The sequence below is a fragment of the Brachyhypopomus gauderio genome, chromosome 13, assembly GCF_052324685.1.
Source record: "Brachyhypopomus gauderio isolate BG-103 chromosome 13, BGAUD_0.2, whole genome shotgun sequence".
Lineage (NCBI taxonomy): Eukaryota > Metazoa > Chordata > Actinopteri > Gymnotiformes > Hypopomidae > Brachyhypopomus > Brachyhypopomus gauderio.
In genome coordinates this window covers 18,400,877-18,428,821 of record NC_135223.1, presented here as the reverse complement: position 1 = coordinate 18,428,821, position 27,945 = coordinate 18,400,877, and the positions used below count along the sequence as shown (strand labels likewise).

Sequence of the window (27,945 nt, the reverse complement as noted above, 5' to 3'; positions counted from 1 at the left end):
CTGATCTCAAGGCTGTATGAGCGTAAAGACATCAGCCCATCACTTCTGCTAAGGTAACGCAAACTAGAGACTCTGAAGGGTTTAAGGAACATAGTATCTGTCCGCAGTGGGAGTTGTATGGTTTAAATCTAGATGATGACACTAAGTAACACGCCTACATCCTCAAACAGCCTTTATATTGGTGTAGTAGCAGATATATCTAACAACACATAAATGTGTTGACTGCTTGTTTCAGTAAGTCAGTGTTTCACTCAGTGGGTTTTAGGACTGGACACAGGCCTTGTTTATTGTTCCCAGTATAGTCACATGCTCTGGACTGGATTATTGCCAGACTAGCATCTCTCTGCAGGAATCCCCCAGTCACAAAATAATCCCCATTCCCATTCACAAAATCACATTCTTCTCCATCTCAACTGGGTTTGCAAACTGTTGGAACCCAAGCCTTAAAAACCCAACAACAGGACTGCATAATACAGCACTTACAAGCAGACCAGTCTCCACAGAGTAACTCCGGAGAGCACAGGTCTACTGGTACAGCAGTCTGAACAGGAGTGGGCAGATTACCGAAAACACGCGCTGGTGGACCAGCTGCTCACCTCTCCGTGTTCCAGGGGCATCAGTCGGGAGTAGTAGGAGGTGCAGATGACCTCGTCGTCTCTCTTGTAGGTGGGAGGGCCCAGGCGGGGGGTCACGTTGTAGCGGGTCAGGCACTCCGTGTCACTGATGGCGTAGTACTGCCAGGGCTGGAAATCCACGCCGTCCAAAGACCGCTCCAGAATCCAGTTCCCGGGCCGTGGAGAGTTTGCGGCTTTGATGATGACGTACGCGACCCGGAAGACCTGAAAGAGTTAAAGAGTTAGAACATCTCTTGAGTCACTCCCTTCTCATCCTCAGATATGACCATAATGGCACCTCATCTGTTACATAAAGCAGGAGCTGTCTGTGGTCTTTGTGTCTGATCGGTGAGCTGAGAGTCTTACACATGAGTGAGTCACTGCTGAGACAGGGAGCTGGTTTGAACGTGGCTCATTTCTGTCCACCGTGTTCTGAAGACAGATGCAGTGCTCGGTTTCTCTGGCTCTTTCTTGCTTCTCTTTGCATTCTAACGCGAATGTCTTTCATGGCTTTGGCCGAGTGGGCAACCTGAAGTCATCTGTCCTCTGCTGTGATCCGTCTCTCTCGTTCTCATTGTGTCTCCCCTCACACAGACCACGTTGGGACATGTTCTCTGAACAACCCCCACCCACCCCCACCCTTTCAAGGCACCCCCATGGTCCAGACCATGCTGCGGTTGCCATGTCTAGCCCCTTGTCTGCGTCTCGTTGTCCTCAAACTCCCCAAAATCAGCCACAGATGTGGGATCTCAGTTCACACACTGGCCTCCTTATGAAGCAGCAACACATTGAAACACTATAGACAACCAGCGGGGATCGCATACTTTCAATGACTGGGGAGTATTCATGCCCATAGCGTGGGGTAATCTAAACCCCTGCGCTGACCTTGGGACTGCCTGACTGAGGGCTCACGCTGCTCTCGCCACTAGCCACTCTGGTGTAATTGTATTTCCGTGAAAACACAGGCTTCAAAGTTCACGGTTCAACAGGCCGCATGCGTCGTGTTTGTGTTCCATCCTCACTTCCCCTTCTCCTCCGCTTTGATGCCCTGGGGGTCTCGGAGCCCTGAGTTTGCTCCTTCTCCTCCGCTTTGATGCCCTGGGGGTCTCGGAGCCCTGAGTTTGCTCCTTCTCCTCCGCTTTGATGCCCTGGGGGTCTCGGAGCCCTGAGTTTGCTGGCAGCTTAGCGACGTCATGGCAAAGAGGCAAACGAACGTGTTAGCATCTTTCACCAAGTACAGCTTTGCTGTGTCTTTGGGAAGACTGGGCTTGTCATTAGTATGTTAGAAAGTCTTTAATACACACTTCAGAACAAACTCACTGGGTCTGAAGGCAGTAGATTTATTTGCAGAGCTCTCACACATGTATAAGTTAAAGGTGTGTGTAAAGCTCTATTACAGGGTGCTGTGTCTGTTCACTTCTCAAACCAACATCCTCTAACATGTTTAATGACTCTGTCGTGCATAAGGTAGTCATATGCTGGGTTGTGAATGGTTGCTGTGGAAAATAAAGCTGCTATGGAAAATCTTTACTAGGAAACATTAAAATGTGTAAAAATAAAAGTAATAAGTGAAAAATCATGAACTTTAGCTTCATCTTAGGACAAATTACATTAACTAGAATGTAATATTGTTATTACTTATTAATGTAATAATGTTAATACTACATATTAACAACTGTGTACTTCAGTAACCATAAAGAAAGGTACAAAAGTCTCTGAATAAGGCTGTTATTTCTCTAATTGTCTACTTTCTGTAATCAAGTTGCACCTCTTCTGATACCATAAAAATGTCACTTAGCCTTGTGCAAGAAATAATTTTGTCTACAGTGACTGGTTAGTCTAAAGTGGAGGAAGTAATCTTCCCAGTAGAGTAATGTTTTAATGTTTTAATCTCACCAGTGGTAAACACACCATGACACATTTGCAAACCTTAAAAAGCAACAAGAGCAAACACTTCACTCCCTGATCAGACAGCCAAAGTTCTGATCCAATTAACAGCTCCGGGTCAAACAAACAGAAGAGCACCATCTGGGGCTGTCTCATCCTTTGGGGCACCCCAGGCAGCCCACCAGGAGCAGTGCAAAAACACACAGGCTCTGCTGTCCAAACAACTACAAGACAACAGGGCCAGTTGTGTTGGCACTCACAGACACACACTAACAGCTTGGTTCACACTTCCTGAAGAACAGGGTGGTCTGTGGCAGTAAACACAATGTGCTGCACGCCTCCCAGAGGTGAGAACAATCACAGTGTCAGCAAGGCACCGAGATTCACATTAATCTGAGCAAGACTGCAGACTGTGTGAGATATGCACTTTGTAAATGATGACAACATGCTGAGCACCTACCAAGAGTACATATCTGGAGTACCTACCCGCAGTCCCTATCTGAAGTACCTATCTGGAGTACCTACCTGCAGTACCTATCTGGAGTACCTATCTGGAGTACCTTTCTAGAGTACTGTAAGGAATGCCACCTGATCTTCCCTAACCAGCCTCACCTGCCCCTCATTACCACGCCCCCTTTCAGTCACACATATACACCTTCCTCAGCACATCTCAGTTGCGAAGTATTGCCGACTCATGCAGCGTACCAAGCCGTTCTATTGCCTGTCTGCTTTCCTGTGTTCCGACCCTCGCTTACGTCCCCGACCTTGTCTCCTGCCTAATCCCTCTGTACCTCCTGACTTCTGCTCCCCCGGTATGACCCTGGACCGTCCTGACCACGCCAAGAAAACGCTGTTACTACTGATCCTAGTACTCGTGATTCACCTGCCTGTGTTTGTACCAGCGTCTCATTTCAATAAAAGCGGTGTTCTTCCGCATTTGGATCCCTCTCTGCCTGGTCAATTCGTAACAAGTACCTATATGGAGTTCCTACCTGCAGTACCTATCTGGAGTACCTTCCTGTAGTACCTATCTGGAGTACCTTCCTGCAGTACCTATTTGGAGTACCTAAATGGTAAATGAATGATACACTGATTACAGTGGAGGTGCTTCAAAAACTGTAAGACTTAGTGGACAAGACAGCAACACTTTATGTTTTCTTGCTACTAAAAGTTAAAAAACACTTTTTAGTGTTCATTAACAGAAGCTTTTAAAACCAGAGAAACAAATGAATGACATTAACATCAGATTACTGACAGCATTTTCCTGAACTTTTTAATGAAGCGTTGACCCCAGGTGCTGCTGAATTGTTTTCTGGTGCAGCATCACTGAATGCTGGGTGCATGGGTATAGCCCCAGGCTGCTGGCCTCTCTGATGCTGGCCTGCTTTGTCTCGGCCTGCATTGTGTCCACGTCTCCCCTTGCACACCCCTCCCCCACTCTCCCAAACTCAGACAAAAGCCTGACTCATCTTTACCCCAGACTAGAAGAATGCCTGCAGCCAAACGCATCTCGTTTTATGTGGTTGGACTAAGCCTTAAATTCCACCACTGGAACTGTGAATCCTCAGCTAAGCACCTCTGCAGTTTTTTTAATGTTTTAACTTTCATCTGTGGCTGACTGTGGATGTCCTGACTGTTTCAGGTATGCTTTATGTTGTGTGCTCAGGCAATATACGCAAATGAGACAGAATACAGGGACATATATGAACACCTCTCTGTCACTCTTTGGTCATTGATGGGTCGCTTTTTATCTATGATATTTAATTAAGAATATAACTATGCCAGCCACAAGTAAATTCAAGAATGTGATCCATAAACATGTATAACCTCCTCTCACCCCCAACCACACATGCTTCACATTAAAGTCAACTGTAAAGAACAAACAGATAGTAAATACAGCATTTAAACTGTAATGTGCTTCGAGAATAAAGAGTTTAGTGACATAAAATACAGTTGTGATCAAATTTATTCAACCCCCAATGCTGCGAAGGGTTTTATGGAATTCAGTGCACATTTGTAATTGTGTTCATAATGAAATCTTACAAGGACTTGTTAAAGAACTAAATGCAACTAAGATAGCATCAATTTTTTTGTCATAAACTATTAAATGGCCTTTTTGTGATTTCTTCATTGACACAATTATTCAACCCCTTTACGACTACCACTCCTAAGAACAGAGGTTCATTCCAGTGTTTTCCATCAGGTATTGAAAACATCTGTGGATGTCAACGAGCAGCAATCAAGCATGATAAGCACCAATTAGGCAGATTTAAAAGGACTGTGATACTCAGCTCCTTCTAGACATCTACTGGTGTGTTTCCAAGCATGGTGAAGGCAAGAGAATGGTCCCAGAAGACAAGAGAAGAGGTTATTGCTCTTCACAAGAATGGCAATGGATATAAAAAGATTGCGAAGTTGTTAAATATTCCAAGAGACACTATCGGAAGTATCATTCGCAAGTTCAAGTTAAAGGGCACAGTGGAAACGTTACCTGGTCGTGGCAGAAAGAAGATCCTGACCGCGACTGCTGTGCGCTACCTGAAGCGTAATGTGGAGAAAAATCCCCGCGTGACTGCTAAGGAACTGAAAAAAGACCTGTCAGATGTGGGCACTGAAGTTTCAGCTCAGACAATAAGGCGCGCACTGCATAACGAAGACCTCCATGCCAGAACGCCCAGACGCACCCCCTTGCTGACTCCAAAGAACAAGAAAAGTCGACTGCAGTATGCCAAAAGTCATGTGGACAAGCCACAAAGGTTTTGGGACAGTGTACTGTGGTCAGATGAAACTAAATTAGAACTGTTTGGGACAATGGACCAGCGCTATGTTTGGAGAAGGAAGAACCAGGCTTATGAACAAAAGAACACCTTGCCTACTGTGAAGCATGGCGGGGGGTCAATTATGCTTTGGGGCTGTTTTGCTTCTAATGGTACAGGAAAGCTTCAACGTGTGCAGGGTACCATGAATTCCCTTCAGTACCAGGAGATCTTGGAGGAAAATGTGATGGAGTCAGTCACAAACCTGCGGCTTGGGAGACGTTGGACCTTCCAACAGGACAATGATCCGAAGCACACATCCAAGTCCACTAGAGCATGGTTGAACATGAAAGGCTGGAACATTCTAGAGTGGCCATCGCAATCACCAGACTTTAATCCAATTGAGAACCTCTGGTGGGACCTAAAGAAGGCAGTTGCAGTGCGCAAGCCTAAGAATGTGACTGAACTGGAGGCTTTTGCCCATGAAGAATGGGCTAAGATACCCATAGGTCGCTGCAAGACACTTGTGTCAAGCTATGCTTCACGCTTGAAAGCTGTCATAACTGGAAAAGGATGTTGTACTAAGTACTAAAAAATAATGTCACTAGGGGGTTGAATAAAACTGATAATGATGTGAGCACAGTAAAGACATTTGTGGTTATTCCATCATAAATATTATGTTATGTTTGTCTAATTTATAAGTGCCTCTTTGATATAATTGTAAATAAGATGACTGAAATGATCAAAATCAATGTCAAACTGGCCAAAACACTTTATTTCAGTGGGGGTTGAATAAATTTGATCACAACTGTATTACTGATACATACAAAGTGTCCAATGTGTTCATCCCAATACCTGTGATAACATTATGATAAAAAAACAACAGTAGGATAAATGCAGAGGGAAAATGCCTGGCATCCAGATGGGTCTACAGTGATCATGGAAGACTACTGGACCAGTACTCAGTACCAGTAGTACTGGACCAGTGAAATTCAGGATGACCGAATGAAGCACATCTGGTTATGACTGTATAGGGCCCTCCTGAATTCTAGTGTAGCTGGTCTGAATCCAGATGGTTATGACTGTATAGGGCCCTCCTGAATTCTAGTGTAACTGGTCTGAATCCAGATGGTTATGACTGTATAGGGCCCTCCTGAATTCTAGTGTAACTGGTCTGAATCCAGATCAGTCACTGGCAACTTGCTGATAATATGTCATTTTTGCTCAGTCATTGACAGTTCAGCGCAGAGCGTAGATGTCACTTAGATGATGCTTTAATCCGAAGGAACTTTTTTTCCCACTTATGATTAGTATTAGCAAACCAACAATTGATCAAATAATTGCAAGTGCTACTTCTGTGTGAATCGTGGAGTCACACTGGCATGGCACCTGTGGTAATGTGGACAGGCTCCTGGCAGTGAAAGTCTTAGAGGAAACTCTCATAAAACCTTCAGTTCATTTTGCAGTTCAGACTTTCCTTAACTTAAATGAGGAAATGATCTGAACTGATATCCTTGGACTCGCTTGGAGAAAACCATTTCCTGAGATGGAGGAAATCCACCATATGTTTGTAAATCGATAGGTCATAGGTTACAGTAGGTTACAATCTACAATAGCTGATGGTGTGCTGATGGCCAGAAGGTAGCCATGTGCAGCTGCAGAATTTTAATAGTTTAAACTGACGACCAGAAGTAGGAGAAAATAGACCAGTGTGTATTTCCTGTCCCTGGGTCTGATTTGGGCAGAAACCCCCAAGGCCCGCTGCTGGGGACAGCCTGTCAGAGCTGTGGAGAAGCAAACTAGGGAGGATGACAGAGAAGGAGTCAGCATCTGCTGCTAGGATCAGTCTCAACACAGTGATCCCTGATCTTTACATTACCCTGATGAAAGTAAATGCGGTAATCGTTTCTACAGGACTGGGGAGAGTGTGGATGCGGATAGAATAACCACACATATGTTGAAACTGATTAGATTGCCTTCCGACAGATTCAAGGGCAGACGATGCTATGCAGTGGATCACCTTAACATATGTCACCATGTCACGTGTGTTGACTGTGACTGTAATCTTACCTGTCGGAGATCCAGTGTGATAGTGATCCAGTGAAACTGACGCCCATTCTTGATGCTTGGACTCTGCCACCATTGATTTGTGCCATCGATAGCATTGCTGATAGGATGTCGCTCTGTTAAACAAACCTTGCTTTAATTTATGATCTAAGATTGCTAAAACAAATTGATAAACAGCCATACACCCTTTCAAAGTAGTACAGCTCACCAGTGTCAGATATCAGATATTATATGGCTTAAATAAGGTGATCTTCACCCCGAGCTGTAAATCAGGTAGTGAATCTCAGAGAAGGCTGATGACTCAGAGGCTCTGTCAGCAACTGTAACTCAGATGTCTGGGAATACAGCTGGAGATGATGGAGAGGAAGTGTCTCGGATCAGCGCAAGCACAGGGAACTGTACCTTTGGGGTTAGTGCTGTTGGCATCACATATCCGACACTGAGGGTTACGGATCCGCCTGCCAGGGACATGCTCTACCAGCTTACAGAACATCTCAGGAACTGGGCTGCCACATGTGGCATTGGTACTGATCTCAGCATTGCTGGCCAGGTTCAGGATTGCAGGAAAGAGACCTAGAGTATAAAAGATGGAGAGAGAGAGAGAGAGAGAGAGAGATAAATGTGAGCTTGCAAGCACTTTGAAGGTGTAAACATGTTAAAATTTTGAAATTCTGAAATTGCATTGCAAAAAATCTAGAGAAAATTATATATTTTTTATACATTTTAACTAAAAACTGGTTTAAAATTGATATTATTATACATTATAGCTGGCTTTATGATCGTTTTTTCTTCTGGAGAAAATAAGCACGGATTAAAGCTTGACGTGTTACTGCACAGCCCAGCAGTGAGGCGACTTTAAGTGGAAGCAGCCTTCCCTCAGCATCCATAAGCACACATCCCAGTCCTCCCTTCCCATTCTAATGGTCTCCCTCTCCTCCCCCTCTCCTCCCCCTCTCCTCTCCCTCTCCTCCCCCTCTCCTCCCCCTCTCCTCTCCCTCTCCTCCCCCTCTCCTCTCCCTCTCCTCTCCCTCTCCTCTCCCTCTCCTCCCCCTCTCCTCTCCCTCTCCTCCCCCTCTCCTCTCCCTCTCCTCTCCCTCTCCTCCCCCTCTCCTCTCCCTCTCCTCCCCCTCTCCACAGACGCTGTCTTTGAAGATCAACCCCCAGTATCCACCCACGCGTCTACACGAAGCCATTGATGGCCCAAATGATTACATGTTGGACAATTGACAATGGCCGCCACCTATTCATGTGAGCAGGCCTTCTTTGGGGCCTGGAACCCCCGTCCTTTCCTGGTCCTGACCACTCATTACTGCAAGCAGAGATCACAGGCTTAAAGATAGAGAGAACTCGCACACTGGCACGACTTCCACCCACCACGTCATGTGCATCTGAAGCTGGATTTTACAGCAGGGCCACATTGGTCAGAAAGGCATAAGGGAAACTAATACCACAGAGCTTAAGGAACCTAAGGAACCGGTGAGCCCTTACACAGCACTTGCAGAATTTCTATCGATTCTTTGAAGCAGTTGGCAAATGGGTGTTAACAGTCAGAGAACATATGTCGCCCATTTATAGCAAGACACAGACCAGAATACAAAGTCAGAGTTCTTATCTGCGGAGCATTGTTTCAGGCACGTGGGTCTAAACTAAACCCAGTCAAAGGAATTATCTGGGTTCCAGAACCAGCAGAACAGACTTCTAAAGGTCCCACACATGAAGAGGTCCATGAGTGATGCACTAATTGCTAAGCACAACTGGCTTGCTCTAATTTGCATGCTGCAGACAGGGGGTGGATCACTGGCTTTTCTTTCACTGTAAATATCCGCTTGCCCTATTGTCTCTCTTTTTTTTAGGTTTGTAACAATAAAGAATTTCTAAAAAATATATCAATGACAAGTACTTATATATGTAGAACATCAGGTTATAATATCACTACTAAAATTGCCACTAACAATACAGGACACCGACATACTGAAAATACAGAACTATAACTCTTAGTTCACTCAATAACGTATTGGGACAATATTTAAACCTGTTGTAACAGCTCAGTCTGTATTAGTGCTATGGATTCAGGTTTGTTCTTCCTTGTACATTTTTAGAGGTTTTTTTTTTTTAACTTTAAACTTTTTACATTTTTAGATTCAGTGATATTCTAGCAATGCTGCAATGTAAGACTTGCAATCTGTTGTTGTAACTGACGGAAAAAATGCTATTTTGTTTTCACAAATGCTATTTAAAAACAATAAACCCACATAACCCAGATGTATGCGGGGCCCCTCCACTCTCTGGCCTATAGAGAAGGGTGTGTCTCTAGGAGAAACCCCAGGTGGAGCTTTGGTGGCCCCTCAATGTTTAGACAACGGCGGCCCCACCACTGACTGCCCCACACCAAAGCGGTGCTGAAAGGTTAACTCATCACAGTGCACAGGATGAAAGTGGCTAAATCTGCTGAGCTTTCAGTCATCTATGGAATGTCACTTGTCGGCAGACATGAAAGTGCTTTTCAACAGCCTAATACTTGATAAGATCTGTGGTCATAAGGTTAATAAGGTAAAGAAATCAGTGAACAGATAGAGACAACACAACACATGCATGTGGAAGCGATCGGAAAACCTTACCCAAGTAACTTTAATTTTAAAGTCTTCATTCATTTGTCCTGATAGTGTTTTACTGAAGTCTGTGCATATTAAGTTGAAAGCATGTTTAGATGTAATCATATAGAACAAAGGCTTAATACTCAGTGAGTATGATTCAATCAGTAAAGGCTGGTGTTAAAACTATCACTAGAGATAAAGCTAGATTTGAACCATCCATTACTAAACTTAATTCAAACGTAGGAAAACTTTCACCGACCAGCTGTACAAAACCTCTTGGAAGTTGTGGTGGGCACTTACTCATCTGCTCTATTTAAAAAAGAATATGCCAACTGGCTGAGATGTAGACTGCCTTCCCCTTCAGAAACTCAGGGAAATCAGAAGGTCTTTTGGCGCTTCTCAAACCAAATACACAATATATCCTCACAACACAGCATGGCTGTAGAAAGGGACATTTTGGAACATGGTTTCACTGTGCCCTGACTCTCAGGATGGCAAACGTATCTAGAGAGAAGTCTCATTAATAGGAAAGTGCTGATGGACAGATCTGTGCATGTTAACACAGTCTGATTGAATGCTAGTCTCAAGAGGACTGGTTCCTTGTTAGGGGAGTACAAAGCAGGCCACACAGCTTATGTTGTCCAGAGGTCATTTAAATGCACGCCAGACCTTAATGGTTATCGTACTGCTGACATTTTTTTTTTCTAAACTCAAAAGTTGGGGGTTCTACTATGAAATAAAGTTTTTTATAGTTAAATCTACTCAGCATTTATTCATGCTATGAAATCAGCACAACAAAAGCGATCAAATTGATAATTTGGTCTTGGATCTGTACGTCTGCATGCAAGTTAGTGCAATAATCTATTGTAGTTCATCAGGATTGATTTTTCTCACTGAAATGGATATCTATATTCAGAAAGAGATTCTTGTAATTTACCTGAGACAAAACAAAATGCTTTCGGAAAACCGTTATAAAAGGGAAACAAATATTGGTACATCTAATACTTTGCACCCCCCCCCCCCATTCATTATCCGAATGAACGATGGGGCCACGGAGCTGCTCTATAGGATAGAGTACATTACCCATCTCATTAAAATAATCACACCATACACATTTTCCACATACTTTTAGTTATACATATTTTAATGTAGGCCTCTACTTGTAATTCCCCAGTGTCCAATATTTATGGAATTCTGTTCAAAACAAATTAAAAGTTGTTTCACAGATCTGAAACCGTGTTGGCACCAAGAGAAAGGCAGAGTCAAAAGAAGATGAAACATTTCCAGCTCACCTCTTTGCTGGCACTCCACGGAGCATGCGCACAGAAGCGCCGCCGCGAGCACGACCCACATCTCTCCACACACACGGGCTCGCGCAATATCCCCCAATAAGACTTTTAATCCTCTAAGTGTTTCTAGAATTTATCTTCTATTTTTAATTATAGCTTTGTTTTTTTTCCTCCGTGATACTTGATGTCTCCCGTTTTACTCTTGGCAATCTGCGTCTCCCGCTCCCTCCCTCTCTCCTATCATTCAGCGGTAACTTTTGTCTCAACTTTTCATTCTGTCCCGCTACGTCTCTGATGGACTGTACCAAGCCGAGAGAAGCAGGGATGCGGTGCGGTGAGCCCTCCGGAAAATGGACTCGTCCGTTAATTCACCTGCGATCCAGCGGCGAGAAGCTGATTATTCAGTAACTTACAATGGTTAATATGTACTGCACATTAACAATGAAAAGGTTTTATTCAATGATTTTATCAAATAATTCATTGAATTATTTTATTTCATTGTTTTACACATTTTTGTTTGCTATGTGTCTTCTCACCTAGGAAATGGTTATGAAAACTAAACTAAAACTAAGCCCCGTTTCGCTGTATATCAAGCGACGCATACTGTCGGAAACACTGATAGGGGTCAGCAGGTCTTTTTAAGGGTCAATTTTTTTATTTGCACCCTCAAAATTAGCCATTTCATTATCATTTTTTTATCAGAAAGTTTGGCATTTTTTCTATATTATCGATTTTTAAAGAAAACAGGAGAAGCTACAAGAAAACTACACTGAAAAGTATTTTTAGCTATAGCAAGAAACTAACATATGGATATTTATATGATATGATTCAAAATGTTACCGTTTCTTAGTTAGTCTTGTCACTAACATCTGAACGGCGAGCGGTAGGACGTGTCTCCCGGGCGTCTGCATCAACCTTCTGCTTCCACCTAGTGGGCCGTGCATGGCCTGTCTGACTGGGGAGTCTCCATTATTGAATTATATATATACGTTGGTCCACCCTTTGCAGCTAGAACAGCTTCAACTCTTCTGGGAAGGCTGTCTACAAGATTTAGGAGTGTGTTTATGGAGATTTTTGACCATTCTTCCAGAAGTGCATTTGTGAGGTCACATATTGATGTTGGACAAGAAGGCCTGGCTCTCAGTCTCCACTCTAATTCATCCCAAACGTGTTCTATCGGGTTGAGGTTAGGACTCTGTGCAGGCCAGTCACTTCATCAACACCAGAATCTGCCATCGATATCTTTATTGACATTGCTTTGTGCACTGGTGCACAGTCATGTTGGAAGAGGAAGGGGCCAGCTCCAAACTGTTCCCACAAAGTTGGGACCATGGAATTGTCCAAAATCTCTTGGTATGCTGAAGCATTCAGAGTTCCTTTCACTGGAACTAAGGGGCCAAGCCCAGCTTCTGATAAACAACCCCACACCATAATCCCCCCTCCACCAAACTTGACACTTGGCACAATGTAGTGAGACAAGTACCGTTCTCCTGGAAACCGCCAAACCCAGACTCGTTCATCAGATTGTCAGATGGAGAAGCATGATGATGATTCTTCACTCCAGAGAACGCGCCTCCACTGCTCTAGAGTCCAGTGGTGGTGTGCTTTTCACCTGTAACGTATCCACTGAATCTGAGGCTTTGCATTGCACTTAGTGATATATGGCTTGGATGCAGCTGGTCGACCATGGAAACCCATTCCATGAAGCTCTCTGCGCACTGTTCTTGAGCTAGTCTGAAGGCCACATGAAGTTTGGATGTCTGAAGTGATTGACTCTGCAAAAAGTTGGTGACCTCTTTGCACTATGCACTTTAGCATCAACTGACCCCGCTCTGTCAGTTTACGTGGCCTACCACTTCGAGGTGGCTGAGTTGCTGTAATTCCCAAACACTTCCATTTTCTTTTAATACAGCTGACAGTTGACTGTGGAATATTTAGGAGCGAGGAAATTTCACAACTGGATTTGTTGTACAGGTGGCATCCTATCACAGTTCCATGCTGGAATTCACTGAGCTCCAGAGAGCAACCCATTTTTCACAAATGTTTGTAAAAACAGACTGCATGGTTAGGTGCTTAATTTTATAGACCTGTGGCCATGGAAGTGATTGGAACACCTGATTCCGATCATTTGGATGGGTAGGCGAATACTTTTGAAATGTGAAATGTGCCATATTTGTCAATTGTGATTTTTCACCTCCGCATTTACCCATCTGTGCAATTAGAACACACACACACACACACACACACACACACACACACACACACACACAAACACTCACTAGTGATCACACGCCCAAAGCGGTGAGCAGCCCTAGCCTTGTGCCCGGGGAGCAGTTGGGGTTAGGTGCCTTGCTGAAGGGCCGTGACTGCCCCATATTTTGGCAATATTGTGTGTGTGTGTGTATATATATATATATAACTCAGGCTAGCTATATCCCAACGCTGAAAATTTTAAGTAGGCTATTCTTTGCAAACTTGGCAAAAGGAAAGTATTTATCGCCGTCCACCAGTGCCCTCTTGTGGAAATATTGAAGAATCACCGACTTGCTTCTGAAGACGGTGAATAGGCACATCAAAATCTTTCTTTCAAGCAGCTATTAAAAATAACTTATTAAAGTTTATGTGCAAATTTTAGGCAACTTTGATTTACTTTATATATTACTTAATCACAGTTCTTGACCTGCTGCATTATTACAGTTGAATAACCCTGGAACAAACGGCCTTGTTGATGTGAGAGCAATAAGGAAAGAGCAAAAAAGCCAAGGAAGGAAATCATAGGCAGAAGAGCACATGTGAAACAGAGTTGGGTGAAAAACGTGGAGGAAGCTTTACAAAAAAATGAGAAAAAAACAAAAGCTTCTTAGATGATGGAAGAGCACTTGATCCAGCTGTGTTTGTGATGGTTAAAGGCTGGTGTACACAGGTCTGGCTGTATCCTCATATCCTCCCATTATCTCCGTAATACACACCAGTACTCCTCATTTGCCACAAGACAACTCCTCCTCTCTACTTTTTTAAGCCATCCTCACTCCATTTTATGTTGAACTGTGCGTAAAATCCCCAAATGCTAATGGACTAGATGGAATCGAGCGCTGGGCCTCCATTAGCAGCAGAAGCAGCTGAAACCCATTTGCGGATGCTCGAGGCTGGCGGTTCTCCTTCTCCGCTGGGAGCGGCCATGCCCACCTGGCAGAAGACCCGGGCCATTTGGGCGCCCGAGACAGTGGCAGGCCCAGCCTCCAGCTGCTCCTCCACCACTAACAGCGCCAGGGCCTGAGTGTGGCTGTGGAATGCATCAGGAGCCAATAAACAGGGCTGAAGGAGTGATGACTGGTGGCCAATCAAAGCCCAGTTCAATACGTGAGAGAAATTGTAAAAGTGACGAGAAACAGCATGTGACACATACAGGCGCATAGGTGGGGAACGGTCTGGTGAGGTAGTAAGAAGGGATAGTTAGAGAAATCACTCCGGTGTGGTAGGCTGTGATGATGGATGCCGGATAAGGGGGTGGATGGGTGGGTGGATGCAGGCTGGCTGTAGTCATATATGGTTTATGGAAAACAGCTGCTTGAGAGGCGCCTTCATTATTGCACTGGTAGAAAATAACCATTAGGAATTCTACCTAATTAGAGTTGCTAATTACAAAGTCTGTCCTGCGTCTAGTCAAATGTGTTAACATGAGAAAACTAAATACAGCTATCAGGTCTGGAGCTTGACAGAGTTGTTCAGTTTAAAATATGCACTGTGTATTTCTTGGAGGGACTTTTATGCTACAATTTTGCTTGCTCTCCGTGTGGGAATTATTACATTACAATTATTAGAACATATCGGATAAGTAAATGATACACACTTTCTTATCCAGTAGGCTACTGGAAGACTGCACAGGGTGAATCTGTGCTTAGCTGTGATGAGCTGTCATAGCTATGATAGCTGTTCTGAGCTGTAATAGCTGTGATAGCTGTTCTGAGCTGTAATAGCTGTGATAGCTGTTCTGAGCTGTAATAGCTGTGATGCTGAGCTGTGATGAGCTGTACTGAGCTGTGGTGAGCTGTAATAGCTGTGATAGCTGTGCTGAGCTGCAATAGCTGTGATAGCTGTGCTAAGCTGTAATAGCTGTGATGAGCGGTGCTGAGTTGTAATAGCTGTGATGTAGCTGATAGCTGTAATAGACACTTTAATATTGCCTTTATTCTTTGCCTCTTTACTCTTTACATTTCCATTTTGACTTTACATATATTTATAGATATATTTAACATATATGTTATTGGATGTATGTAATCAGGCAACTGGGGATCAATCTGGGATCAATAAAGTATTCTGATTCAGATGAGCTGTGCTATGCTATAATAACTGTGATAGCTATGCTGAGCTGTCATAGCTTTGATGAGCTGCTATGTGTGTGTGTGTGTGTGTGTGTGTATAAAATGAACAATTGCTGGAAAAGTCAGACTTGGTATATGTAATATAATCTGTTACTTTTCTCTCTGGGTGTTTTTATTTATTTTTGGTATCTAAATTCCTAGACACGCTTACCATGGTTCTCGGTAGGGAACCAGACACCGTTGACGCCGTGTGGGCGTGCAGGTGTACAGAGCTAGCAGCTAGCGCATTAGCACCCTGGCGTTGCGACAGCTGCGGCAGGGCTGTGCGCCTCTCCCCTCCCCGCCAGGTGCCATCTTGTTAGGCTGTGCAGCAGTGCTTCATCACGCGCCCGGGCTCCTGTCAAACGACTGATTGCTTTTTATTCCCAGCTGCTGTTTCAGCAGCCCCAAACTTGATTTGGGTACTCTGTAACTGCGTTAGCCGTCCGCGGCGCCAATTCCTCCGCTCCTGTTCCCATTCAAGAGCCATTACAAATAGCATCTTTATCCTGTGTAATAGTCTGTGTACCGATATCCCACCATCTATTTATCACGCTGCCCTGCTTCAGCTCCGTGTGATTTTTCCCGTTTACTCAGAGCTTTCCATTTTGCTCCTTCAGCTGCGGGGGCAACCCAATGAAGAAATTACAGTTCAGATATTAAATAGGCTCTGGGGAAACACATACAGTTCACTATGAGCTTATCAGAGTTTTGAAGTTAATTAAACTAAGTGGAATCAGGTGTGTTTTCCAGGGTAACTGCTTTTGTTTCCTGTATTTTCATCTTAAATCTATAAAAGGTGACCAATCCAAATAGGCAATTACCATTTGAATTATGTATATAAGAGCCCTGTATAAACAGGACTTCCTTATCTCACACGGGTAGCCTTGACATCAGTGATTATGGAAATATTTAAGCATTACATTGTAACTCACCACAAATCTGTTCATGGTTCCTTCATGGTTCTTTCATAGTTTGCATGCAAAATAAATTGTTCAGTAGGCTATGTGCCTCCTCCATATCACAAACAGCTGACAAAACCTTTATCTGGATCTCTGATTTCTAGACATACAGGAGGCGGTTTGATCTATTTCTGGAAGGGCCTCTATGGTTCTTGGCACCATGCTCCCTGAAGAGGTCCAGTAGCATCTCGACCTCTGTCAGCATCATCAGGCAGCTCATCCTGATCAGCTCAGGAAGCTCAAACAGGGCTAGAGCAGTCTGTCCTGATCCATGTCCACTTTGGCAGTGTTTTAAAAGCCCTCACTGCCTGCATCAGTGACTGGCTCCCCTCCGCTTTCCCTCCAAGACCCGGTCAAAGAGGATCACTGGCCAAGGATCATTGGCCGCCAGCTCTGTCTGTCCAGAAAGAGAAGATCTTCCTCTTCTACTAATCAGAACAAACAAATGCCTATCGTGGCGTTTCAGATTCAACACACCAGCTGCACAGCATCATCCCTGGAGACCCTATCTTCATCTTCATCCTATCTTCTGCTCCTCTTGGATGCTTTATAAACTGCAGAGTGACTTAGAAAGGATTTACAATATTGCCAACAACTATGTGATTGTATTTACAATTGATTCATTATCCTCAGGTTAGATCCTCATGTAAGTTCTTGTATCTGCCCTGGTCAGAGGTTTCATTATAACATCTGAAAAACCGCAAATTTGGGTGTCTGTGTTTTCATTTACATACTGCTTTTAGCACTGCGCTAGAGATGAACATTCATTATACTGCATATTGTTGTACAGGCAGCTCTTTGATGAATGCCATTATCCAGACACCCAATTGATTTTTTTAACTGTACACTGTAAAAAACAGAACTTAAAATTGCTCAACTTACTATGATTTTTAGTTTAGCTGAGCCAAAAATAATTAAATGCACCATAAACTATAACAAAGTAATTAGATCGGCTTACTTTATTGAGTTTCTTGTTAAAAGTTGATCTGACCTTACATCCTGCATTGTCAAAACATACAAATTGTAGTTGAACCCTAGTTAAGGCCAGGCCAACTCCTCTGCGCATGCTCAATTTGACTCCTTAGTTGAGAACGGGCGGGGTTTGCGATTTCTGCCAGAATTTGACTCCGGACAACTTGAAATGGATTTCACCTGCAGCAAGCAGCGACCTACGCTACTCTGAACTGAATATTAACATCCAAATGTGTTTTGTCATTTGTCTTATATGACCCAACCTCAGTTAGCTATTCTTAGTATTGAATTTAGAGATTTATGTACATGTGAAATACATACCAGTCAAGTTTTGTATTTAATAATACGAGACATTTCCCGTATCTGACGTAATCGCGTATCGCGTAATTTGCATAATCGGTTATTTGCATATAGCTGCAATCGAGGCTGTAGGAGAGACGAAAACATCTTTGGAGTGGCAAAAAGAGAAGAAAAAACACCCCAAATATGTTTTGAACTACAAATGTGACTAAACCCGCGAGTTTTCAATTGTTATTTTTTTTTAAAGCATTCATGTGCCGCGCCAAACAGAATTCTGTCACTAGCCTCGCGAGAACTGCCACCTGCAGTAGTCTGGGTACCAGTTCTCGCGAGGCTAGTGACAGAAATCTGTTTGGAGCGGCACATGAATGCTTAAAAAAAAAAACAATTGAAAACTGAAAATACGGGAAAATACTGGAAAATAAAAATACGGGATGACGCCGGGACAGAGCGGTAAAATACGGGACTTTCCCGGCCAAAACGGGACACTTGACAGGTATGGAAATATACATTATCTGAACAAGATATTGTAGCGTCGGGGTGACGTCATTACCCATGAGCCCTTGCGGCTCCGGCCCTGTTATGTGTATTATGTGGTGTTTATGTCTGTATAGTGTTATATATTATTGATTATTAATTGTATGTTATTCGTTAAGTCCCCGGTCCATTTTTTAATGTACATGTGCATTATCCGAGTTTCCCCTCCATGTATGTGTAACGTTGTCATCTTCATGACCTCCCCCTATAATTTCATGTTTAAGGCCAAGTTAGTTAAGGACTCGAGTTTGATTTAATTGTGCCTGTGAGTGCCAATATAGTATAGTAATACTGCACCTGTGAGTGCAATATAGTAAGTTGGCACAACTTTAAAAAACTTGGAACTCCTGGTATGTAACTTACATTTTGAGGTTCATATACATGGGCAAGATATATTATCTGAACAAGATATAGTAAGTTAGCATAACTTGAATCATTTGAAATTATTTGTAGGCAATACTTAAAATCTGAAGTTTATATACCTGTGAAAAATAAATAATTGGAACAAGAAATAATAAGTTGGCTCAACTGAGTGAATTTCTTAAAAACTTAAGAGTTTTTTTTTTTCTGTTTTGTTTTATTGTTCGGTGGTGTATGTATGGGTATGTGTGTATATATATATATATATATATATATATATATATATATATATATATATATATATATATATATATATATATATATATATATGTTTATTACCCTTTTTTCCAATAAAAAAAAAAAACTTAAGAGTTTGAGTTGGGATCAGAACTCAAAAATTGAGTGCAGTAAGTTGCCTTGAAATTTTGAGTTTTCTCAACTTTTTCTTTTTTACAGTGTAGTTAAATAACTGTGTACTGTACTGTGTTCCAACGCCTGTGTAATGACCACTATTTGGTCAGTGAAGCAGTCAGACAGGGGCAGACAAGGTTTGCGTTCCACTGTTTATTCTGAAACAGATTTTAAGATGCATCTCCTCTTGCGCTCTACAAAATGCATGTTATCATATAGATTGTTCTTATTACAAAAATACCAAAATTACACATGAAAAGCATTTTCTCTTAATGCACACAAATTTAACGTGTTATAGAACACACACACACACACACACACACACACACACACACAAACACACACACACTCAATGCACTACACATTTGTTGAGGAAAAATGGACTAACTGTAACACACCTGAAACAGATTTTAAGATGTATTTTTTTCAGCTGCAGACTTCACAAGCTGTGGTAATAAAAATATAAGAAACTTTTGCTGACGAAGGCATGTCAGTTATTTAACACAACTCTGCAATATGTGTGTCTGCAATACAGCAAAGTTAACTTTCTTAATCAAAACTATTCACTAAAAAATGTTTGTAAAATGTATTAGAACAGGGTTTCAGAGCTTTTAGCTAAGTATGCTATTAACTAAATTATATTATATATTAATGAGGAACTGCAGCAGCTACACACCATCCATCCCAGAGCTCTCACTCGTCTGATGGAGGTACGGCAACAGCAGAGGGACACAGTCTGCAGTGAGAAAAGAAAAGCTTCCCAGAAACATTTTTAACCTTTTTTATAAAAATATAAAGAACGTTTTACACATTTTTAACCTTTTTTATGATAATGAAGACATTTTGGTGAAATTCACTATATTACTAAATTATTCATTTTACCCTGTTACACCTGTACAGTACTTCATGTCCACATGATGTGTATTTCACAGATTGCACTACTGGAAATAGTCTGCCTAGCAACTCATCTTTGGTCTGAAGAATGCATAAACATGTTTTGATGAATGTACTATATGTTCTATTTTAAATATTGGTTGATGGATATCCATGTGCTGGAGGCTTCTTTGTGTATATTGGCTGTCACACACCATGTTGCCAAAGCAAACTCCTGGAGTATTTATCATACCTGGCAATAAAGTATTTCTGATTCTGAAATGTGTTTTGTCTCACTCAAGTGTCTTTTCCATGAAGTCATATACTTAACCAGGAGAGAACAGTGTCACCAGTTTTGACACCAGTTCAGCAAATCTTGGCGTAGCCCCAACTTGAATCGCACCAGGGCCAAAGATCAAATGTCACAGGAAGTGTGCTCATTATGGGAGGACTATGGTTACATTATGGGAGGGCCATGGTTACATTATGGGAGGGCCATGAGTTGGTTGCATGTTGGATCCATTATGATGTTGATAATATATAAAAATGCTTTTTACAAATCCTGGCATGGTTTAGTTTATTAGACATTAGGTGCATAGCCCACAGTGGCCCGATGGATTTTCTTCCATGGAAAGTGAGGTTGGGTTGCATCAGGCAGCCAGCCAGCTGGGGGCTTCCCAGGAATGAATGCCTCGGTATCAGTGGAGGGTGGACGGATTCATGTGCAGTGTAGGGGAATGAAGTACTCAGATGTTCTGGATTTATTCTTACCCCAGCCAGCTTCGGCGAGGAGGGGCCACGGTTAAGACCGATTGGAGGCCGTAGCTGTATAGGTCAAATTGTCAAGCGACTCACATTACAAGCTCGGCCCCAATCTCAGCAGCGGTCCTGGAAAGGCTGCGTTAGCAAGAAACTAGAGGCAGAACTTGAGTTGCTGTGTGAAAACAACAGCATGAGATGAAGCACAGTGTTGTACCCCCATGTGTCCAGCAGCAGTGGGGAGAACTCAGCATCTTTATCCCTGTTAAATGAAGAAAGTGCATATGGTATTAAAACAAAAAATCGAAATCAGGACTGACAACATTTGTTTTATGATTGAATCATTTCAAATGACAAGAAACGAAAGGACAAAAATTGCACTTTGGCTTTGGCAAACATCTAGTGGTTATAATTTGGTATACAATGGTATATTTTGCATGCTGAATATTGTATAGATTATTTTTGTGAAAGCCTGCTTGGGGTCCTCTGGATACCCTGAACCTCTGTTACAGTTCAGGGTTCAAAGTTCACATAGCTTTGAGTTACCCTGGACTTGAGCAGACAGATATGATAATCCATATTCTGAAGTGTGTTCCAAAATGGATCCTGCAATAATAAAGGAAAATGTTATTAAGAAACTGCGACAGAAACTCTGCCCATCATTGATAGTCTAAAGTACAAAAAGGTTTGATTACAGTTAGCTGAAAAGTGAGTGAATGTAAATATAAACTCAGGGCTAAATTCTAAAGAAGTGCTGAAGTCAGGATTAGTTTGTGTTTACTTATGGGGACTTTTCACCATTCAAAGCACAAATGATTCCATCATATATGAAACATTGTCAAGGGCACACTCACCTGCCCCTGGATCTGCCTTCCCCAAGGGCACACACACCTGCTCCTGGATCTGCCTTCCCCAAGGGCACACACACCTGCCCCTGGATCTGCCTTCCCCAAGGGCACACACACCTGCTCCTGGATCTGCCTTCCCCAAGGGCACACACACCTGCCCCTGGATCTGCCCCCCGTGTGTGAGGATGACAGTACACGTAAGATCAGTTCACAGCCAAAAGCACAAAAGCATGTTATTGCTAGAACTCACAAATGCCTCACCAATCCTGGCACTTGCAATAGGAGAAGACGTATAGAGATACCCATATGAAGGAACTGTGCGTTTTGTCCTAGCAAATGAAGAGAATGATGATTCTGTAGTTGTGAGTGATGTAGTTGTGTATTTGTGGGTGATGTAGTTGTGTATTTGGGTGATGTAGTTGTGTAGTTGAGGGTCATGTAGTTTTGGCCTATGCCACATGCTCATGCTTACACATCCTTAGACTAAGAGATTCAGCACTTACTATATAACCTTAAGTTACCACATTTTGTCAATTGTGATTTTCACCATAATATACTATATACATAATATAGAGTATATTATATATTAATAACATATTTTTTTAAACCTACTGTATTTAACAATAGCTAGACCAAATATGTCTGAGAAGTGCCTTGAAAACATGTGGTCCTTAAGCTTGTCAGCCAGTGCCAGCTGAGGTTCCACATGTAGGTTGTGCCATTTATATCACCTTCTCACTGAAAGTACATGGCTTACATTTGTGAGAAGCATGACTTGAATTAAAATAAAATACATCCAAATATACATCACTTTGTGATGTGTTATTGAATTTTAAATACTGTATCCAAGCAGCATTTACACTATGACAGTGTTTTTTATTAAATAACTCTGTTGAAGATCTGGTATGGGTGGTTTGCACATTATTATTATTATTATTATTTGAACACACAGACCCATTAACCAAAACAATTGTCATGGTAATTCACTGAATGCATATTAATAATTGACTATGAATATGCACTCTACTTTGACTGTTTAATAATGCTACTCCTGTTCTTTCTGGCAGCTCCATACCTTAGAGCTCCAGTGGAATTCACCTTTTGTTTAACATCTCTATTTATAATTAATTTTAGTTTATCTGTGATGTACATGTCATAATATTTTTTCATAGCTACTATGCACTACATGCACTACTGCTGGTGTTTATTTCAAACTATATGAGCCAATGCAACGTAATTTCATTTGAATGTGCATGGTGAATTGTAAATTGGAATGACAATAAAGTCTGTCTGAGTCTAAGTCCATTAGCAGTCTTCATATCTAGTTAATCAACATACTGGGGTCTTCTGACACTGTCATTTAATGAAAATAACTGAAGGTCTGGTCAAATCTCTGATCTCTCAGTAGCTGGGGTCCTATATATTTGTATCATGAAACATATGTGTGCTTCTGCACCTATTTGGTGTAAAGAGTACGCAATGGAAAACAAAGCTGTCACATTTCTCCACCACATATGGACATCCAAACCAAAAGCTAGGTTAGTTATCACTGCCTGGGCCTGTTGAACTGACAGGGGCAGCTGAAAAGACAGGCAGTGAAATGTGGTAAGAGTTGTTCCAGCTATGTTGTCTGACACTGGGATATGCCTCAGATCCTTTCTCCCTGTCCTGTCTGTCAGGAGCTCTCCTCCAGTGCTCCCTGGACAAACACACGTCTTCACAGCAGTGTGTGTGTGTGTGTGTGTGTGTGTGACAGTGAAGCCAGCCAGTTCCAATCAGATACGCAAGGCGTTTCAAACCTTAGAATGTCCTCTGAGCGACTCCAGACATCCAGTGTGCCTCTGAGAGCCGGGAGATCTCTTTCCTCCTGAAGAGACTGTGATCAAGGAAGATGTTTGTTTACCTGTTGTTTAGGTGTTCTTAATAAGACTGCACGACAGCACTGCGCTAGGCATGGGAGGAAAGCAGTCAAAGCAGCACGCAGACGGGGAGATGAAACAACTAAGAAGAAAGAGCACAGCTTGTGAGCAGAGCCTGACGTCTGCGGACAGGATTCGCAAGCACACCGTCACGCACTTCGGTTACAGGGTGCTGAGCTTGTCCCGCCGGGGCATGCTTGACCCTCCCGAGGAACTATGGGAGATCGTGGAACTGCAAAAGCTCAATCTGTCCCTCAACCGCTTGCTCGCACTGCCTCCGTCTGTGGGCGTCCTCCGGAATCTCGTGGTGCTCAACTTGTGGGGCAACCAACTCACTACTCTACCCCCAGAGATAGGGCAGCTGCAGAATCTGAAGGTGCTCTTCGCCTATCGTAACCGCTTAAGCGAGGTCCCCGAGGAACTGGGCTGTTGTGCCAAACTTGAGGTGCTGAGTCTAGCAAACAACCGGCTCACGTACCTCCCGGACAGCCTGTCGGCACTCACAGGCCTTCGCAAGCTCAACCTGAGCCACAACCAGATTGTGTACATCCCAGTGTGTGTCTACACCATGAAGAGCCTGGTCTTCTTACACGTGGCCTGGAATAGGCTGGAGAACGTTGCCGAGCAGATCAAGGCTCTGGCTGACCTGAAGATCCTCATCATGGAAGGAAACTATATTCACTCTCTGCCAAGGATGCTCTGCTGCCTGACCAAGCTGGAACTTCTCAATGTAGACTATAATGAAATTCAGAATGTTCCAGCTGAAATGCACCAACTGTCCAGGTTGCAGAAACTTGCATGTCACCCACTGGATAAAGGACTCCATATTATGCACAACCCTCTATTGAAGCCCATTAAGGAGGTGCTGGACGGGGGTCTCCAGGCTCTTTATAACTACCTCAAGGCCAACTAAAATGTGTTGTCATAAGATTGAGAGAACATAAGGATATAGGAAGCTGCGATTATTAAAGTACTTTTGTGATATCTGTGTCTGCTATCTGGGAACACTCTGGTTGCTTAAATGTCAAGTTACAGGTAATAACAGTTTGCTTTGCCTTTTTAAAGGACTAAATTAGGAAGAGAGCAACTTAGAAGAGACAAATGCATAAATTAATTGGCAGAAATGGCAGAAACAAAAGAATTGAACCAATAAGCCTGCAGTTCCCCGTGAGGAGGAAGGGCATTTAAAACCCTGTGTAAAGGTGAGCTATATGTGTCTGAAGGCTTGGTTATTAAGTTGTAAAAAGTTCCCTGTGAGTACCCAAAGGTTGCTGATATTGAGGTCTTTCATTCGGCACAGCAGTGCAGGGACTTGAGGGCATGTTTATGACTCCCGGGAGCATGTTAAACAAAGGGCAAGGGCTTTTGTGGTTGGGCTAAATAAGCACTGGATTCTTTATGCTTTTGTTTGCTTCGGAGTTCGTTTGAAACTGTCTGTGAGCTTGCTCGGTCAAGTTGACCCGTGTTTTCCGCAAGGGTGTCTCTTTTTTTGGAAAGACCCAGCGGGAGAACAGATACAATTATAAGCACCTTGTGCCTTTTTCTACATGTGCTGAATGTGTCTTAAATAGCAAAGCAGAAACATTTCCATTACCTCAAATGAAACGTCAGTTATTACCTCAAATGACCCCAGTGAAAAGTACAAGCCCTCTTAGATGAAGGGTAGCGAATTCATCTTATCCAAAATTAGATACTTTACAATTGCAAAAGAGGAACAGAAAGCAAAGGAGACCTTTAACAATTGTCATAAAATGTTCTACAACACAAATCTAAATAACTTTTAACATAGCTCCATCAGATACACTTGAGGAACTACCCTTGCAGATATACACATTCTGTATGATGTGTTCTCATAAAACATATGTAAGTAATTATCCTACAGTACAAAAAGATGTTTTAAAGTAAGCACTTCAATTATTCAGTCTTAATTAAGTAAATATTTAAATAAAACAACACACATACTTGTTTAATAACCACTGAATGTGTAAAGTACTTAGGTCAGGTAATGATCTGCTTTCTGTTGTACATATGTGTAAGCTAGTGTTGCACTTGCAATTACATTTTCATTGTGTTTGTCAATTTCAGTGTGAACTACCTAAAAACATAACGTAATGCAGCAGTTTTGGTTACCTGTATATTACGTAAATGAGGACTGATAGAGAAGCTTGTACATGTGCATCTTTTTCAAAACACCTGTTTTAGTTTTAAATTAAATAATCAGAATACTGTTCTGTTTTTGTGCTAAAATAAACCATGCATATTTAAACTGGATTTTTATCTCAACATTGATATTTTACTTTTTAGAATTAAGACCTATTTTTATTAGCAGTGGCTGTTTATAGATATATTTTACATGATGAGGTATTTGTCTACACATGCACTGTTTATTACATTCATGACATTCCTTCTGATGCATATACTCCTGTTTCTGTCCTTCATTCTTAGATGAAATGCCATGTGTGAAGAAATAAAGTTTTTGCACAATTCTTTAAGTGTTTAAGCAATGGAGAACATCCTGTTAGTACCATAACTGTGTGTTCTGTCAATAAAGGAAAGTCTGTATAAAATAATTCAAATAATATAAGTGGTCAATGTTTTTTTTCTTTTTTTACATTCATTAGTGTCACAAGCTGTGGGTTTGATTTACATCAGTCCCACAGTGACTACCGATCCATTTCAGTTCCCTCTATGACCCGATAGCTATTTGTAGAGTCCCATCAAGTGCTTGCCACACTGCATTCTTATCAGACAACGCAAAGCCACAGCTCACTAACTGGACCCAGTCAAACAGCGTAGCAGTGAACAGGCAGACTCACTGGTGAACGTTGCTGGGTTCCCCTTCTCCTCATCCGTACAGCTGGGGTACACTAACCCTGCTTTCACAGTCCTGACTGGATGTGAAAGCACGGGAGTGAATAAAGCAGGAAACATTCACGCATGTTGTTTTTATTTTTCTACCTGACTGAATGGGTATAAGTAATAAGCATTAAATGGTATCTGTACACTGCAGTAGATGCAGTTTCATCGGTCTGCATCAGTCACATAGGACAATCTTGTACCATAAACTTAATGTGATTACCTCTGAATAACACACTGAGAAAGAGTGACCTCTGGTGCTCAGTACTACATCAGGGCATTTCTATAGAATCATTAATCTGAAATAATAGCCCATATCTGGAAATAAATTACAGGACCATAACTGTTTTTTGGCATGCACTTACATAATGTATAGTATATTATATGTAGTATAATCGATATGCTATAATACAACGTCTTGCTTACACTTGGGTTGAATATCATGGTCTATTTACACTCTGTCTCAGCATAATCACTGACTTCATGGCGCACCCTGTGGCTGTGCAGAGAGAAATGTTAATCAATATCCTGAAAGAAACTGAAAGAAACTGATTACCTAATGTAGAATGCTTCCAAGACAGCACATGAGATGTTGGGGTATAAAGAGAAAGTTAATAACAACAGAACATCATCTCTCTCTCCCTCATGCTCTCTTTCTCTCTTTCATGATTTCTGTCACAATTTGTCATGTTCCCTCAATTTTTTTCATCCTTTCTTTATCATTCTCTTTTGCTCTGTATGTGTTAGAAACATAAGAAAATGTTCGTAAAAATATGCTTGTATGCTGTAGGTTAATCATGTTTTTTATTTTGAAACACACACACACACACACACACACACACACACACACACACACACACACACACACACACACACACACACACACACACACACTAAACAACAGCTGGTAAAAAGTATGGAATCACCAGTCTGGGATGAGCACAGATCAAAAACATGATACAATAATAAGGTCATTGAAAAGTGCAACTTGTTGGCTTTCAAAAACACTATAAAAATGTATAAAACACCATAAAGAAGTAATTAAAAAAAACATTGTGGAAACAAAGTAAATGTTCCTTTTAATGAGCAAGCACAGGGGAAAAAATATGGAATCACTCAAATTGGAGTTAGAAAATAAGGACACACCCAGTCAATTACCTTTCCTTAAATGGACATCTGCCTCAGATTAGATCTGCTCGTTAGTCTGCAGTTAAAAACACCTGCAGTCATGACACCTTGGAGGGCTGCTAGACAAAGTGGAGTGGCAAGAACCATGACTCCAACAAGAGAAACAAAAGAGAGGATTGTGAAACTTCTTGAAGAATATAACTCTTCACGTATGATTGCTAAAGATGTGGACTGTTCACAGTCAGCTGTATCCAAGATATGGACCAAGGTGATGATGCTGGAACTTTTGTTTGGTGCCGTTCCAGTGAGATTCATAAAGAGGACTGCCTGAAGAAAACAACCAAATTTCCACAGTCCTTGATATGGGGCTGCATGTTGGGCAAAGGCACTGGGGAGGTGACTGTGGTTAATTCTTCTATCAATGCACAAGTTTACATTGACATTTTTCTCAT

General features: G+C 42.1%; 2 protein-coding genes across 3 annotated transcripts in view; one reads left to right on the top strand and one right to left on the bottom strand.

The window, feature by feature from the left end:
• lama1 (laminin, alpha 1) overlaps positions 1 to 11,450 on the bottom strand; it is a 40,171-nt gene extending 28,721 nt beyond the window's left edge. For both annotated transcript variants that reach the window (XM_076971413.1, XM_076971414.1), the window contains exons 1-4: positions 11,211 to 11,450; positions 7,727 to 7,897; positions 7,328 to 7,440; positions 597 to 839 (exon numbers count right to left, since the gene is read on the bottom strand). In XM_076971413.1, coding sequence (XP_076827528.1) covers positions 597 to 839; positions 7,328 to 7,440; positions 7,727 to 7,897; positions 11,211 to 11,271 — 588 coding nt within the window. In that variant the 5' untranslated portion in view covers positions 11,272 to 11,450. The remainder of the gene's footprint in view (positions 1 to 596; positions 840 to 7,327; positions 7,441 to 7,726; positions 7,898 to 11,210) is intronic.
• An 11,824-nt stretch (positions 11,451 to 23,274) lies between these two features.
• lrrc30a (leucine rich repeat containing 30a) lies at positions 23,275 to 26,076 on the top strand. Its single transcript, XM_076971412.1, has one exon. It carries the CDS (start codon positions 23,544 to 23,546, stop codon positions 24,420 to 24,422), a length of 879 nt encoding a protein of 292 aa, XP_076827527.1. The 5' UTR covers positions 23,275 to 23,543; the 3' UTR covers positions 24,423 to 26,076.
• Positions 26,077 to 27,945: the final 1,869 nt, after the last annotated feature.